This window comes from Protopterus annectens, chromosome 14.part0, assembly GCF_019279795.1.
Source record: "Protopterus annectens isolate FY-2018-M chromosome 14.part0, PAN1.0, whole genome shotgun sequence".
NCBI lineage: Eukaryota > Metazoa > Chordata > Ceratodontiformes > Protopteridae > Protopterus > Protopterus annectens.
This window is the reverse complement of record NC_056748.1, coordinates 7,965,903-7,983,591: the sequence shown is the minus strand read 5'-3', so window position 1 is coordinate 7,983,591 and position 17,689 is coordinate 7,965,903. Positions and strand designations below refer to the sequence as shown.

Sequence of the window (17,689 nt, the reverse complement as noted above, 5' to 3'; positions counted from 1 at the left end):
CTAAAACTGCTATAATGGAACTTAAGAAAATTCTGGGAAAAATAATCAGTTTTTAACAAGGAATATCACTTATAAGTGGGTACTGGAATGTGATTGCAACAGTGAGGATGTGTCTGGGGGGACCAGAAGGGAAAGTATAACAAAAGAGGGTAGATTTTCAAAGGAATTTATGAAAACATTTGGCATGGAAGATGTGAATTCGGTAATAGGAGTACAGAGTGAATTTACATACTATTCCCCAAGATATAAAAACTGGACTAGGCTAGACAGAACTTACATTTCATAAGGAGCATGTGCATTTAATTGAAGGTCTTGATATGTACCCAATAACTATTTTAGATTATGCGCTAATAATAACTAAAAATATAAACACAGGGCAATAAAATAAAAATGAGACACTGACGCATTTGCACCTATCTGTTGAGAAGAAAGGCATTTAAGGAACGGAGTGTGGAGATTATTCAGGAGTTATTTGAAAGGATAGAAATTACTTCTGAAAATGTAGCTAGGGAGTGGAATAAAATTAAGGTGGAGTTTAAAAATATGGTGGAAATGGAAGAAAGGAAGCTATGGTTAAGTAACAAGAATTATTAAAAGGGACTGACAAATGTTAAAGTATTGCAGAACAGGGGGAATCTCACAGAACAAGATACAGATCAACTGCAGAATGCTAAGCAGAAAATAAGGGATTACCTTGATAATATGCGTGACTTTAGAATGATTGCTGTTAAGCAACTGTGTTTTGATAACAACATTACAGTACAAAAACTTTTAGCACAATGACTCACGCAACAGAAAGTAGAAAGGGCCATCACCAAGCTTAGGGAGCCTATAACAAGGAAGGTAACAAGAGATCCTGTAGAAGTATTAGAAATACTTTGGAAATTCTATGAAAGTCTGTGTAAAGTAGAGAAATATGGAAATCAAGAAAAGATACAAATGGAAATGTTTATGGAGGAATTAAACATGCCAAGGTTAGTGGTAGAGAAGGCTCAATTACTAAATGTTAGGATAGGAGGAGATGAGATAAAAATTGTGATGTATAACCAATCAACAGGAAAGTCCCCAGGAATAAATGGTATTCCTGTGGATGTTAGGAAGCTCGGAGGGAAAAACTGATAAGATCTGGAATGTTTTGTTTAACGGTATTTTAAGAGAAGTACCAACATCCTGGAAGAAAACAGTGGTAACTATAATACCTAAAGAGGGTAAAGATCCATCAGATCCAGATTCATACAGGCCCATTTCAATACTAAACCATGATTATAAATTGCTCATGTCTATAATGACTAAAAGAATGTCAAAAGTAATGCCAAAATTGACAGATATGGATCGATGTGGTTTTTGTGGAGGGGAGGCGAACATTTCACAACATTAACAAAACACTGATGGTCCAGAGGAAAGCAGAATGTAAGAAAATACCACTGTTGTTGGTGGGTCTTGATGGAGGGAAAACATTTGACAGAGTAATCTGAAACTTTATGAGCAGATTAACGGAAGAGTTTCCATTCCCTGATAAAATTATAAGGTTGATTAGGAGGATATACGAGGGATCAGAGGCATAATTTAAAGTGGGTGGGGTCCTGTCTGATAATTTCTGCTTGAGAAGAGTAACCAGACAAGGGTGTCCTCTTTCCACTTTATCTACATTATATTTAAAACCATTGGCAAATAAAATAAGGGACTCAGAAATTCAAGGATATAATTGGTATGGTAGTCAAGAAAAGCTGGCTCGATTTGCAGATGGTATTATTTTATACCTGGCAAAACCAGAAAGAGACATTACAGTGTTGTGGAACATTTTGAGACAGTTTAATATCTTTTCGGGATACAAAATTAATGAAGCTAAACAAAAGCAATAATAGTAGATTATGTACCCACATATGAATTGGTTCAGCAATATCCATATTTATGGGGACTTGATAAAATGAAGTATTTAGGAGTATGGATTAAAAATTACTTTGATGTGGCAGCTAAGGATATGTGGGAAGAGACTAAAAGAAAGTTTATCAAATTCACATGTTCAGTTCTTTCCAAGTGTGTCTCCTGTAACATAGCTATTTGCACTCTACATTTTTAATACAGTTCACTATTCTTTCTTTTTTGCATTTATCTGTGAGACCATTGACATTTAAAGACATTACAGAAAGCATTATTCTATTACAAAGTTATTATTTTCACCTTTTATGTATAACACCTTTTTGTTAAATGTCTAGTTCCAGGTTTTGTGTTACATGCATACACTATTTGGCAGGTTGAATTTTTATATAGTTGTTTCTTGTCACATCCATTTGAGCCCATGTCACATCTTACAAAACTTTTTGTTTTACTGAAAGCCCCCAAAAAAGATACCCCCTAAAACCTATTAATTTAATACTAACAAACAAAACTATGTACACCTAAAAATATAGAAGTTTTAACCTCCTAACAGGAACAAATGTCCCAAACTGACAACCACACTCACACACTTGAGTTAACCTAAAAGAAAGGTTATCTATGTTAAGACGCACAGTGCAGCCTATGCTTCTACTAAGTGATAATTAGTTTTGTCTTATATTTATAGCTCTCCCAGCTGGGAAAACCCCTGAATGCTGTCAGAAAACATTAACGTCTAGACAGTTTTCCTTCTCTTATTTCCCCAGCCACTCTCCACCCGGCTGTAACCGTTTTCTCTTTACCAGATTGTTTCCATGGAGACATGAGAACCAGACAACCAATTTCTCATTATCAGACTTTCTCCATGGAGACAATTATAACCATATAATTTCTCTTTATCCGATTGTTTCGATGGAAACATAAGGGGCAGATACAGAATTGCTACTAAGTATACATTCATTCTCTAGAAAAAAACTCATAACATTCAACATTATCCTTCATTTACTTGCCCTCTATCAAAACCCATCACTAAATCAATCTAAGGTCCTTAATCCAGTCATTCCCCCATGCAAGAATGAAAAAAGCACATCAATCATTCCTTTGTCATGTTCTTTTAACCATTTTTTTGGCATTGCAGTGCCTACATTTCTCAAAACTGAACAAGGAGAGAGAGAGAGAGAAGATGGAAAGGATAAAAACAGCAGTAGCTATTTAGAATCCCCATTACACTTAAAAATAACTGAGACATCTTTACTTTATAGCATGCAAAGAAAAACATACACCACAAAAATAGTACTATTAAGAAAAAAATGTTTTCTTTACTTAAAGTTAACTTTCTCCCCTCTCTTCCCTCCCCAAATCATTTTTCTGAACATTAATGACATGAAGTAGGGCATATACTTTAGAGTCCCCCCACAAGTCCCAACAAATTCTGAAAAAGTCTTATATTTTCAGATTTTCTTTTTCTGTCATCTTCTTCTTTCGGCTTTTTCCTGGTTAGGGGTCGCCACAGCGGATCATCTGTCCACTCATGATTGGCAGTGGAGTTTTACAGTGTTGAGTTACCAGCCCGGCGCCCAACCTTCCACAGAAGGCATACACATGCACACACTCACACCTAGGCCCAATTTAGAGTGTCCAATCCACCTCCTGCATGTCTTTGGGATGTGGGAGGAAACCGGAGCACCTGGAGGAAACCCACGCGACCACAGGGAGGACATGCAGACTCCACACAGAAGGCACCCCAGCTGAGGATCGAACCGGAGAACCTCTTCCTGTGAGGCGGCAATGTTAACCGCTGCACCACTGTGGCCGCCCCACAAATATAATCATTGCATTATAATCTCACATTAAGTTACTGACTTTTTATTACTGTTCATCTCCATCTCCAAAATCCTGTCTCTGCTTTATTTCCAACGTACTCTCAATTCTTCTACTCAACTCTTTTGCTCCCTTCCTTTTCTCCATTTTTTATTGAAACAGTGGAAAAGATTTCACAGGTACAGTCTTCTCTATGGTCGTTATTACCAGAAGAAAAATAAGCAGAATCGTCTTCTGTTTCACAGCTCACTTTTTGTTGGACAAACTTTTGTATTTCTTCATTAGCATGTACTTCATCAAACAATGATTTTGTCTCTTTGGGGAAAAATACCTTTAAGACTGCTGGGTGCAACAGCCTGAATTTCACACCTGTGTCTCGAAATTCCCTAAATAGGTGAATGAATTTACTCCTCTTCTGCCTGGTGTATGAGTAATCATTCTCTACAAACACTCTGCTGTCTCCCACTTTTAGTATTTTGTCCTTCTGTCACATTTTGTCAGAATCAACTCTTGCTGGTAGGATTACATCTTTACTATTAAAGGTCTAGGTTGCTTTCTCATAGCCAGGTTTGGATCATACACACAATGTGCCCTTTCAACTAACAACTCCTGCTGTGGAATACCAGTCCAGTTGCTTATTTGTGCTTTCAGAAAATTAATGTAGTCTGTTCCTTCCAGCTTCTCTGGTATAGCTAAAAATCTCAGGTTTTCCCTATGTGCTCTGTCTACTAATTAAATTATTTTTTAAACATCTCTTCCTGAGCAGTTTCATATTCAGCCAGCCTTTTCTTCATTTCAACCTCTGATGTTTGCAGCTTTATCACCTCATCTGAGTATCTGTTTAAAGCTTCTTCCATTTTTTCCTAGCCTTTTGTTGTTTGTGTTGATATACGCCCTCAGTGCTGTTTAGTTTAGCCAGGTCTGTGTGCAATTGTCTTATATCTTCCTGTAGGTTATTGGAAGTCATGTCAGGATGTTGCATTGCTTTTTGCTGAACAGCTGCAGAACTTTCTCCATTCAGTGTTTCTTCCTCACATTTTGTAGCTAGTTTTTTCCTGGTGCTCTGTATTTCTTTTTTTCCCTAGCATCCAGGCAGTACAGTTACTAGCCAGTTACTGAAATGTGCCCATAAAGAACAAAAGTGTACTGGCCTTCTCTGTTGAGTTTCTGTTTTCACACTGGGAGAGCTACAGTTAAAGCTGTTACTCGATGTGCAGCCATCTTGAAAGCCCCATTTGAGCCTCTTCTTGTTCTGTGAGATTCCCCTCATTTTCCAATGATTTAACCTTTGTCAGCCCTTCTAATTCCTATTATTTCTTAATCATATCTCTTTTACTTTTATTTCTACCCTATTTTTAAACTTCACTTTCATTTTATCCCACTCATTAGCTATAGCTTCTGAAGAAATTTCTATCTTCCCTAACAACTCTCAAATAATTTCCACTATCTATTCCTTAAATTCCTCTTTTTTAACTGGCAGGTGGGGAAGTCCAAGTGTCTCATTTTTACTTCATTACCCTGCATTTTATCTTAGTTGTTATTGGCATATGATCTGAAATAGGTACTGGATGTGTGTCAAAGCTTCAAATTAAATGCACATGTTCTTGTGAAATATAATTGCTGTCTAGTCTAACTTTGGAAGTTGGCTGGCTGTTATGTTTGGTAGGGTTATGGCTGGCTGTTATGCTTGGTAGGATATAACCCATATAGCTAAGGTACTGCAGCAGTGATAATTCAAACATCTACTGTTAAGGTAAGTTTACTTACACAATTATACTTTCCCCAATCAGGGTTTAATGTACACCCTGATAATTCTTTAAAACACAATAAGGCCTTATTAAGTTTAATTCTATCAACTATCAAAAATGCAGTTACTACAAAATGGGAATCAAAATCTAAACCAACTGTACTGAAGTATTGAATATTGTAAAAGAAATGTAAGTGGGATATTTAGAAAAGGGCAGGAGCAAGTTACATAGAAATAATTAGAATCTGTGGGAGCAATACTTGTACAATAATATTCAGGTGGATGAATGAGGTTTAAGGGAATGCAGGAATTGAACAAATTAAGTAATGTTGGACTGACTGACAGTTGTTATAAAGAAAGAAAGCATATATGTAGTGTATAATGAATGCAAATGTAAAAATGTTAATATGGATTATTTTCTAGTATTGAATGTGTGCCTATGTCTTAAGTGTTATAACAAATGTTTAAAAAAAAATCGCTTTAGAGCAGAATTTAGAGGGGCAAAAGAATCCAAGCATACAATTAGAAATTACTTTTTTTTTCTCGAGCACCTTGGTCAAGCACTGTGTCACAATATAAAAAGCCAGTTCAGCATAAGGAGTCATGTCAATCTTTAAATCTTTGCTCAAACTCAGTAAGCTATTCAGCCCTAGGCAAAATGCAGTCTATGGGAAGACTATCAAACAATGTATACACCTTACAGTCTTACACTTTGTCTATACCTCTGTCTTGGTTCTATTCCTCTGTGGGTATTTTGAGAACCATGTCACTAGTTCACTGTGAAAATAAAAGTGTGACTGTCAGAGCTTGACTTTACTTCCCCAAATTAGTAGTGAGTCTCCAAATGTTAGTCTCATTTTCAAGCTTTTATATGGTGTTCTCTCATCAAAAACTGGAGACGGTGTGTAATTTGAAAAAATCCACTTTTCTGTTTTACACACACACCAACAAATGTACAAACGGGCTCAACAGTGGTACTGAGGTAAGAAGTAAATGTGCCATTTTCTTGAATGCAGATGTAAACTAAGACGTATTATCATGTCACACCACTCTGGATGTCTATCAAACTGCTACTGCTAATTGTTTCACTTATTTTCTGAGAAAGATAGATGAAAATGCAAAACTGTAAAAATTAATGTTGCTATGGAAAAACAAAGAAAGGTGTCATGTAATGTTGCTGTAAAACAAACAGTGATTCTGTGAGGCAGAATGACAATTAAATAGCTGTGAAGAGTAAAATGGAAAAGAAATTTACCATGGATTTGACCATTTCAACTGCTTCTTAACTATTGACAATTAAGATATTTTTTGTTTAATGTAATGTGAAGGCATGAAAATGTATATATTTGCGTTCTGACCTTTTGATAGTGTGTAACATGAAGACCTGAAAAAATGTCATAGCTCCTTTTTTACCATATTTTAACATTATGTGATAGAAAGCAGACTGACTTAACCTACAGCCCTAACAATGCTTTTAAGTAAAGCCTTCCGAAAACCATGTTGTCTGCTGACTCTTCATATTCTAGTTACTGAAATAAGCAGTCTCTTTTGTTGCAGTCTGCTTTAGTTTTACCTTGTGATGATTATTTTTTTTATTCTATTTTTGTCTATTAGCCACGGCAAGTGTTACCACTACAACATTTTATTACCACTTTAGCATGAAGAGAAGTTGTACTTCACATTTTTTTCTATTTTTTAGCTATATTGGTTAATTCCCTGTCTTTGGCCATAGCCATTTGCAAAATGTAGTCATCGGTGCTCTTTTTTCAGACCTTGTAAAATATATTTGCTACCTGCATTAAGAAATTATGCACATCTAGTACTTGAACTGCATTCTCCCACACTCTCACACACACACACTGATTCATGCTGAGACAATGTACTCAAGGGATGAAACTCACTGTATTGTTTTTTCGGTCAGTCAGTCCAAATACTGATGTACAATTTATGTAGAGTAGAATTAATGGACCAGATAATGTGTGACTGCAATCCAGTTTTGGACAGTGAGCCTAATCTATCTGACATGGCGCACTTGCTTTTTGGATTTAGGTGCTGCTTTCTGTCTGAGACTTGAGGTCATAGTGTGCACACACACACACACACACACACACACACACACACACACACACACACACACACACACACACACTGATTCGGCAACTTCATATGTTGCACTTACTAATTTTAAACAAGGACATTTTTAATTAAGCTGAAATTGTACTCAGCATACTGAATTGTTATTTTTGACGATTGGAACCATTCAAATCAGTTCAATCACACTTTCCACCAACTCGGAGTGCTTGTGTACGTTTTAATCTCTATCTCATTTTTGGAGATGATTGGTCGTATGGGAGTGTCTGACTTGAATTTTTGTCTTTACCAGTTCAAGGTTCAGCAGACCAACTTCACTAAACACTTTCACATTAATTTTGTTTATTCTGGCATTTAAAGCTGCACTCACTCATCATCGTACACAGTAAATTGGAAAGCATTTATTTCCTATTTGCTGCATTTTGCTGGAAACTCTTTCAGGCATTTTGTTACATTTGCAAAGACACTCCTTACTAAATCAACATGTTTGCCTTGATTAGGTTTAGGAAAGGATTCTTAGATACCTGAATCAGGCATATTATTAAGTAAGCTTTTTAAGTAGCTGCAGCAAATAGGTAGACCTTCAAAAGTCCATATCAGAGGCCTCCTGATCTTTGTGACTATGGGTTGAATGAAAGGCATCCCTGGGTACTCTCAATGGGGCTACTGTCTCTTCCTCTTTTTGCAAGATTATGCAAATTGGAACGATTGCATCCCAAAATGCATTTTATTTGTTTGCTTAAATCTGTTAACCGGGCAGCACACCGATTTGTTCTCTTGGACCATTTTCATGCTCAGCTCAGAATCATAAAAAAAAATTATATGGAAAAGAGAGAACAGTAATAGAAAAAAAACAATTTACAATGTTAAAATTCTTATAAACAGGGAATGCACACATATAAAAAGAACTGATATTAGGGATGATCAGGGATTCTGGAGGAAAAAAAGTAGCACAGAAAAATAAGAAATTGCAATACAGAGGATTAACCTGACATACTTCTACTGACAGTAATACAGTATATGTACATAATATACAACATACCAAAACAGGGAAACTATTTTCTTTTTAGAAAAAGATTTGAGTAAATAAAGTGTAGCTCTCACTCTTGATATGACAAGATGGAGGCCAGTACACACCATTACAGGTGATGCATCATAGCTTGAGCCATTTGCAAGCTGCCTTGTTCAATAGGACTTAAGGCCTTGTCTAAATGTTTTGAAAAAAAAAAAAATATATATATATATATATATATACATACATACACACACAGAGAGAGAGAGAGAGAGAGAGAGAGTGCTTCCTCGATTTTTGGGCCCCAAACAAATTTTAAAGTAGTAATAGAGCATCCTAACATTTAAGTGCAAATACGTTTTCTAACTTTTGTTCCAGTATTTCTGAAAATAGCTGAATTAAACAAGAGAAATAACATTTTGCAACAGTCTGTCTTTATTTTGGCTATGAAAAGAAAACAAGTTATTCGAATTAGTTGGGAGTGTGGTTCACCCTGCAAAATCTTGCTTTTCTGTAAGAAATGCCCTGCTGGGCAACCCTAAATATCAGGATCTGACATTCTTGCTTGGGTAGAAACAAGATTTAATGCAGTTTTCTTGTGAGAAAAGTGCAGTTTGATCTACAGTTCTCTGTCCTGAAGAAGGAAAAGCATTTTTTTTCACATATTGTTCCTTCCCACCACCACCATATACATCCACCTTCGAACCAAGGCATGTAAGCATTTAGTTAGGTTAGGTCAGAGCTCATATCACACCCACAGCTCTGGATTCATTTTTCACCTCCTGTCACATTTAGGCAGGGTTTGTATCTTCTCCCTTTTTACTCAACAATCTACAGCATACCTCTCAACCTATTAGGTCAAGAAATCTAGACAAAGTCATAAAGGGGGGGCTCAAAAATAGGGCAAATTTTTAAATATTGTTCTTACAATATTATAAAGTCGATAGAATAATAGGGTTTGTGTTTGCATGAATTTTCTGAAGGGTATGCAATCTGAAAAGCAAATGTCATTTTCTGACTTCAGTCTTTAATGATTTAGCAATGTTTTGCCAGAAAATCAGTTTTATGAAAAGTGGACCAAAAATATGAAATAAAAATTTGAGACATTCTGTGCAAATCTATACAGTTGAGAGATGTTATGTCTATAAAAGGTCAGCAATGGTAAAGTACATGTACAAAGGAAGCTCTCAATACGCAGAGCAGGCAAGTCACAAAGAAATCAATTAGTTACTTCAAAAGTGAACTCAGCTGTGTAGGTGTACGAAGGGATCGGTAGTCTTAAAATAGGGCAAAAATACTTACCTGCTTCAGATGCACGAGGTCAAAAGCTGGACTACTACGCCCCCCCCCCCCCCCAAAAAAAGGTGACGAATATTTCTTCATAAATCTCTCTCGCCCTTTTTATTTTACCGCAAGTTGTTAACTCTACTATTTATTTGGCTGACTTTAAGAACATTACCAACACTCGAAATATGGTGCTGTTTAGAACAGTCGTTGAATACAGAATGATGTCTCGTAAAATGCCATTAACTGGCGGGTTTAATCCCGCACTTAACCATTGTAGAAATGCAGACCAGCAATTGTGCCCTTTTAAACATATGCGAAATTTTCAGAAATTCTTTTTTTTTACGCTTAAAATATTTTCGAATGAAAAACAAAAGTGTTTTGCACATTTGTTATTAGCAAGCTCCAAAGAAGCAGCTAGAAAACTAAATAAGTACAACCAGATTACAGAAATCCTTAATGTAATGTGTTCGTCTGGTTGGATGGCACGGTTAAACCTGCGAATTCTGAATTTTAAAAGTAGGTTCCCATTCTTCATATTTCTCGTTGCATGCTTAATAATTGCGTACCTGTTTAGTACAAGTATAAAACGCAGATTTGGATCCCCAATCCACATATTACGCACGCTGTGTGTACGTATCCATTCTTTTAGCGTTACAAGCATTAAATAAGGTTCATAAGAAACACTGGAAAATGTATTCGCAAGTTTGCACACTCAGACATATAAATGTTATCCATGAGAAGTTTATATAATAAAATGTTGTATGTGCTGGCCCAGTACAGTACAGGCTCAAGAAGTCCTGAAACGTTGATTTCCGCATTTATGCGTCGTTAGTTAATTCTTTACCAGGTTGTGGTAATGAGTTTTTTTTTTCAGTTATCGCATTAACCATTATAAAACCAAGTCTGACCTGGAATATACAATTATCAGCATCTACTGTGGCTTCCACTGTAATATATACCCAAAGTCGGGAACAATATTTCAGACATGTTTAATTAGTTCGCCCTAGAAGAAAAGAGCCTCGTCTAACTAATCGCATCTCGCAAGGCACTATTGACACGTACAAACTTCCCATCAGCTGATCCAAGAGAGGAATTAAAAACAGTTTTAGCCCTTTAAATAGAACAGCCTGAACGACTACATTTCCCATGTCACCTCAATTCCACTTGCTCTTGTCCCCTCCCCCACTATCCCGATCCAGAGGTAAACAAACTGGTGGGGAATCTGACAGGGGCACTGGCAGCTATACATACTGTACTCGTCTCTATTTTTTTCATTTTTTAATATTTTATACATTTTATATTTCACTGAAACGAAACTATTTTAAAGTAAATGTTATATGTTTAATTTTACTGTCAAGTCATTAACGATAAATCGAAAGAGCACGAAAAAACGACGTCTAGTCAAGATTTATTTCAATATCGAAAGCATTTCGGTAGTTGTTTATTCTTGAAAATACGTATTTTTATAATTTTTATATTGTCCGTCTGAATTAAGCACCAGACTGTTACTGTTAATAATGGAAGGGGTGCAGATGATCAACATCCAGAGGCTGTTGGAAGCTGCTGAATATTTGGAAAGGAGGGAGCGAGGTAACGAATAAACGTGTTTATGTTTCTTGTACTTAATGACAGCTGTAGCAGATTTGACAATTTAGTATTACTGTTTTGGAACTACTTGGCGTGTAGGTGCGAAGAGAGTGACGTTAAAATAAACGACAACGAAAATGTCAAAGTGTAATTCATTCGACAGATTTTGAGTGCAGCACGAATATTAAAAATAAAAATTGTCAAATCGCTCCACTCCCCAACACACATCGACGTGAAACAGGAGGAAAATGCTACGGACGGAAATGCATTCTAAATTTGGCAATATCTTAAAATGTTCAATTTGTTGACGTTAACCGATGTTGTTTGTTTGCTTTTGTTAATATTTGTATTTTTCTACATTTCAGAATGTGAACACGGCTATGCGTCTACATTTCCTTCCTTCCAGAACCCGAACCTGCAACACCAGAAACAGAGGAAACTTCGCAATAAAAAATACAGCACGAATAACAACAGGTAATCATTATATTTGTCCTTAGTGGTACTAACGTAAAGTTAATTTGCTTGTTCCCTTAAAGTTATGGGCATAAAGTGATAAATGCAGCTTGAAAACAATTTAATGTACTGTTTTTTTTATAACCTGCAAAGCTAGAAACCCACATTGAAATCAGCCACGACGCAACGGTCAGATGTGTGTACAGGAAGTAAGAAATTTACTGGGGGGGCGTTGGGTAGAGAACTCAATCAACTCTTGTAAATCTACTCGCCTATATACTTAGTGATATCAAACCAAATGACGGGGGGGTGGGCTGAATGAAGAATCAGAATGGGCGGAGATAAAGTAGGGCGGGGTCAACGCTGGGTCAGCTTGGAACAAGGTTACAATTTTAAATAATAACTGGGTAAATGTTGATGCACATAAGTGAGTAGTCTTCTAAAAGTACTAACATATCTTTTAATCACGTAGGGAAGAAATCTGGACCGAGCCAAGAGTAATGGGGACAAATGGCCAAAAAAATGAGGACACATTAAATACTGATATTGTAAGCCTAGAAAGTTGCTAGAATACCAGGTTTTGTGTTAGGATACATTTTGTGAATGAGGGGATATCTGGAACTCAAATGTCTGGCTTTGTTTAGTGACTTCACTCCTTGATGATTTTGCTGGAAAAACACAAATTTTATGAGGAGCAGATCAAAACTATACAAGTCAAAAGTCAAAGTAAACTTTGTCACTTCGATTCACACAAGTGCGAACCGAGCAAAATTATGTTTCTTCGGGCTCAAGGTGCATGCAAAACATAACTACATTTAACATGATAATAATACATCGTAAATAAAAGTTGTAGAACTGAAACTGCAACCAAAGCTCCGGTCCCACCAATGAGCGAAATAAAGGGAATAAATACTCGATACGATGGAACTCACAGTTTATTACATAACAAGATAAGTTCACACCACGATCAACGATAACAAAAAAAATACAACAGGATCATTTAAATGCAAGGCAACGGAGCTGGAAACCAAAAACATCAAACAGTGGACAAGAATAAGACAAATAGTAAAACAAAAACTCAGTTAAGGCCAACCATTTCATCTCCATTCATCAGAATCGCATCAGAACCAAAAAAACACAACTCCAAAAAAACTTCTTCTTTGGCTTTAAAGTTTTTTTTAAAATTTTAAAAAAAAACTTCATACAAATATATTAATGGTATAACTAAAGCGGTAATCTGCCATTCAATGCATGTATTGAATGCTTATCACATGGATTTCAACTCTGAATATACTATCTTTATTTTTTTTTTAAAACATTTTTAACAAATTTTGAAAAAAAATACTTATCTTTCAAACAAAACATGCATAAATTAATTTACATATTACAAATTAATGTGACTACTGATTGCTACACAAGAAAAAAGAATGAATAAAATCCCATTAACAAACATTGGCCATTCACCAACCAATATGAACCATATATAAAAATAATGCCTCATGTAATATATATGTATGAATGTAATAAATCTCTACAGTAAACTATCTCTGGAGATGAATGAAAAATAAAATATAAAAAAAAAAAATTAAAAAATTAAAATTAATAATTAATAGAATTAATTGAAGCTTAATAAAATGTGCCAAAATATAAATTAATAATTGAATTACAAAATAAAAAAAAAAAACAAACACAAAATGCTAAGGATAATTATGGGGTATAATAAATATATATATATTAAATATAAATATTATATATAATAACTATACTAAATTTTGAACTATTGAATGATTAAATGAATAATTAATTGAGTTAATTTTGAGTTATTAATAGAATTACTATGTGTAAAAATTATAGAAAGAAAATTATTGTCAAAATTACACAAAATTACAAACAAAATTGCACAAAATAAAATATATAAATATAAATATTTTAATATTGAAAAAAAAACATAAAATATTGGACAAAAAATGTACAATTGTCAATAAAATGTAAGTAAGAAAGACTAAAAATAGTAAGTAAGCTGATACATGTAAATGTCTCATAATAACATAAATAATAGCATTATGTATACTGTATGTATTTATGAGAGTATTTGATAATAAATATTGTTTTTATTAGGTTGTATCATAAATTTTTAAAAAATCAAAATAAATATTATTCATGTAAAAAATTTTTTTATAAAAAAATTGTCATAAATATTAAAATAATAAAAAAATATGTTAAATCTATCTCTTAATAATAAATATAAATAAATAAATAAATATATATAATATTAAAAATAAATGTATTTAATATAAGAATTTAATATAATAATACACAAAATTCTACAGACACAGACAAACACAATAATAATAAATACATGCATTATTACACTGATTTAACAGATTGTCACTCATTACTAGGTTATTAGCTTATTTACACTGGAAAAATGCTTTAAGGTCTTCATTTATATTGCACGGTAAGACAGTTCAGTTTGATTAATGCTGACTTTGCTGTCTGGGTGCAGGTAAGACCTTGTTACATATTGCACTGTATGGCAAAAATATGGAAATTCTGAGAAAATCTGGACAGTTGAAAGGTATGAGTAGGGGTCTTCTTCAGAATTCATGCCAGACCTGGTTTGAGAGACTTCATTTTGGGCATATGAATTGATCAAATAGGTTTCACTGCAATTCCGTGATAAAAATACACCTCTCTGTACTGAACTGCCTGCCCTGATTGCATGAAACCACTTACTGGAGTAAACATGGAAGTTGACTATATATTGTGTCAGTGTTGTTTTTTGTGCAGTGTGACAAAGAAAGAAGGAATTAGTCTTTTTCTGTGAAAGAGAAAAGTCAGATAGCTAGTTTTGTTTTGATGACCTGGTCTCTTGGTTGCTGTGTGTGTTTTGCATGCTGCACTAGAGTGTGTGTGTGTGTGTATATATATATATATATATATATATATATATAGATATGTGTGTGTGTATATATATATATGTATATGTGTGTGTGTGTGTGCATATATATATATATATATATATATATATATATATATATATATATATATATATATATATATATATATATATATATATATATATATATATATATATATATATATATATATATATATATATAGAATGTTATACGAATATACATGTAAGTACTTATACATGTGTAGGTGTGTGCGTATACATATATGTGTACATATACACACAAGCATGGATTTATATCATAATTTGTGTACCAGGTTTTATCCTTTTAGTGGGATAATCTTCCTTTGTGATACCTTCTCAGTTCAGCACCATTCTTGTGTACGCTTCAGATGTGCATATCACCACTGTTACTAGCTCCATTAATGGACTGAGTTTTACTACCAATTCTCCAGCTTTTCCACTGACAGTTTCTCTTTTCTTTCTCCTTCATTTCTGTTTACATGGACAGTCTTATAGGCTGGCATCTACTCCTAACATGAAGGTACCACGGAGCATTTTACAAGATAAGGCTAAACTAAAACACATCCATTCCTCACTCTGAGAGTTACCAAATGTCAGGGCCACCTGCTACCTTACAGATGTACCTGTTCTTACATAACACTTGCTTAGGTACCTTGACCACTCCTTTGTTTTTCTTCTCCCTTTTTCCTTCTTTAATGTATATCATCTGTTGCACTGATTATTGGCACACAATTAGGTTGGCGTAATTGCTGTTCTAGGCTGTATTAATTTGCCATAGTTTGTGAAACAGTAAGACAGTACTAATTCAGCCTATTGCAAGCAGCTGTGGTAAATTTCTTGTAACGTAATTCACTTGTACTTACTTTGTTATTTAACTCTTTCTGTGTGTGTGACTGCTTTTGCACATGTGTGTATACTGATTGGCTATCACTAGCAGGTGTTAGGAAGCTACTTTGTTGCCATCATGTCCAAACCCCCCCCCACATTAACCTTTTTCTGGTGTCGCTGTCAAACTACTGTCTGTCTTCCAAACTTACTTAGTCTACCTTTGAGGCAAATATTGCCTTCAGTCCCTCTTACCGTCAAGCAGTCTATTTGCAGCAGCCTTTTGCCTTTACAAACTCCCTGTCTACCTCTCTACTGCATTTAAAAACTGGCATCTCATCGGTGTTGCCCTCTTATTTTCAACTCAAAAACTACTCCCAAACGTTTGCCATTGCTCACACTAAATTTCTAAACTAATTAATTTTAGTGTCATATACAGTGACTCTTCAGTTGCACCTAATTATTCTTAACCTTTTCCAACCCCTTTAACTAGTCCATTTATTGGCTTTAAATCTCTCTTTACCAAATTTTTGTAATTCACCCCTCCTCCCAACCAAGAGAAATCATGTCATCTCATCTCTGCCTTTCTGCTGCCGGGAAAGCTTTACTGTTCGCCTCATATTACCCTCCTCAGCAGTCACTTACCTGTTTCATAGGTTCATAAAAGGTTACTAGGCTAATGGCCCTAGAGCCGTTACAAGCCTAGCGATATTTATCCCGAGCTGCTCCAATTGTCGGTGGTTAGGTGAGTGAAGTTCGCAGAGGTAAAGGTCCATGGTAGTTAATAACTAATTCATCTGTCCAGAAGGGACATGGGCACCACCCTAGTAGTGAATTTGCAGTTAACCATCCATTGAAATAGTTTGCGTTTGGAGAGAGTCAGGGATTGTCTATGTTTCATGTGAATTGGAAGCTTTTTTTCAGAGAAGTGTCAGTCTCTGGGAGATGTAGCCAATTGTCCAGCATGACCTGTTCATGTCAGAGGCTAGGTTAAGATCCCAGGAGTGAGTGACCCTTGTGCAGTTTGATTTACGAATGTGTATCATATCCATCAGGACCGGGTCAGAGACTACCTTGTAAGCAAGGCACAGGTCACCCCTTAGCAACCTATAGGGGACAGAATACAGTGACAGGGCTTTCAGTCTTTCTGTGCAAGACTTGTTTTCTGCACGCTGTAATTTCTTGGTGAGAAACCTTTGTGGTCTCTCCATTTGATGCAGGTGTTTGGTGAGGTACATGCAAAAGGGAACATTCTACCCAATTACTGGTCTGATGAGGTCCGAGTGTAATGGAATTATAACATCCTTGGGTCTAAATGAGATGTCTTTACTTATAAGATGTGCCACATAGAAAGATTTCCTTACTGCTGTGGATACGTGGGGGTCAGAGTTCAGGTTATCAGACTGAGTACCCAGATTATGTACCACTAGGTCTACACTTTGGGGGTTTCTGTCTATAATGTAATTGGCAGGGATGTCAGCTTTCCCAAAAGGAATAATAATGCATTTTTTTTTTGCATTTAGCTTTAATCCGTGGCTTTGGACCAATCATTTGTCTGCCTTAATCCTGTTTGCAGTATATTAACATCATTGGTAGAGTCATTGATTGCTCCCAATTTGCAATCATCAGCAAACTTGGTCAACCATAGGCCGTAGAAGTTTGCCTGGACTTCTGAGAAATAAATTCTGAACAGTAAGGGGCCCATCATAAAACCCTGTGGTATGCCACTGGTGACTGGTCTTTTGCTAGAAGTGAAGTCATCCACTTTAACACTATGTGTCCTGTTGATGAGCCGGTTGACTACCCATCTGGTAATGTATGGCGTAATTCCTAATTGGGAGAGTTTCTCTGTAATACCTAAGTGGGGGATTGTATCAAATGCCTTGGGTAGGTCTGTCTTTCCCTTGTCCAGAGCCTTGGTGACTTTCTCAGAGAAGTCAACCATGTTCATTAGGCATGATCTACCTTTAACAAATTTGAACTGGGTTGAGTCCAGAGATTGGAGACTACCTATGTCCTTGTTAATAAGATCCACAATGATTCTTTCCAT

At 35.5% G+C, this 17,689-nt stretch overlaps 1 protein-coding gene across 3 annotated transcripts in view; it reads left to right on the top strand.

Annotated features, from left to right (window-relative positions):
• The window catches only part of MXI1 (MAX interactor 1, dimerization protein), an 862,954-nt gene that overhangs the window by 113,127 nt on the left and 732,138 nt on the right, over positions 1-17,689 (top strand). For 2 of the 3 annotated variants that reach the window (XM_044055700.1, XM_044055699.1), the window contains exon 2: positions 11,786-11,894. In XM_044055700.1, the coding sequence (XP_043911635.1) occupies positions 11,786-11,894 (109 nt within the window). Of the gene's footprint in view, positions 1-11,013; positions 11,424-11,785; positions 11,895-17,689 lie in introns of those variants that run through there. The other variant, XM_044055701.1, reaches the window with a different exon arrangement.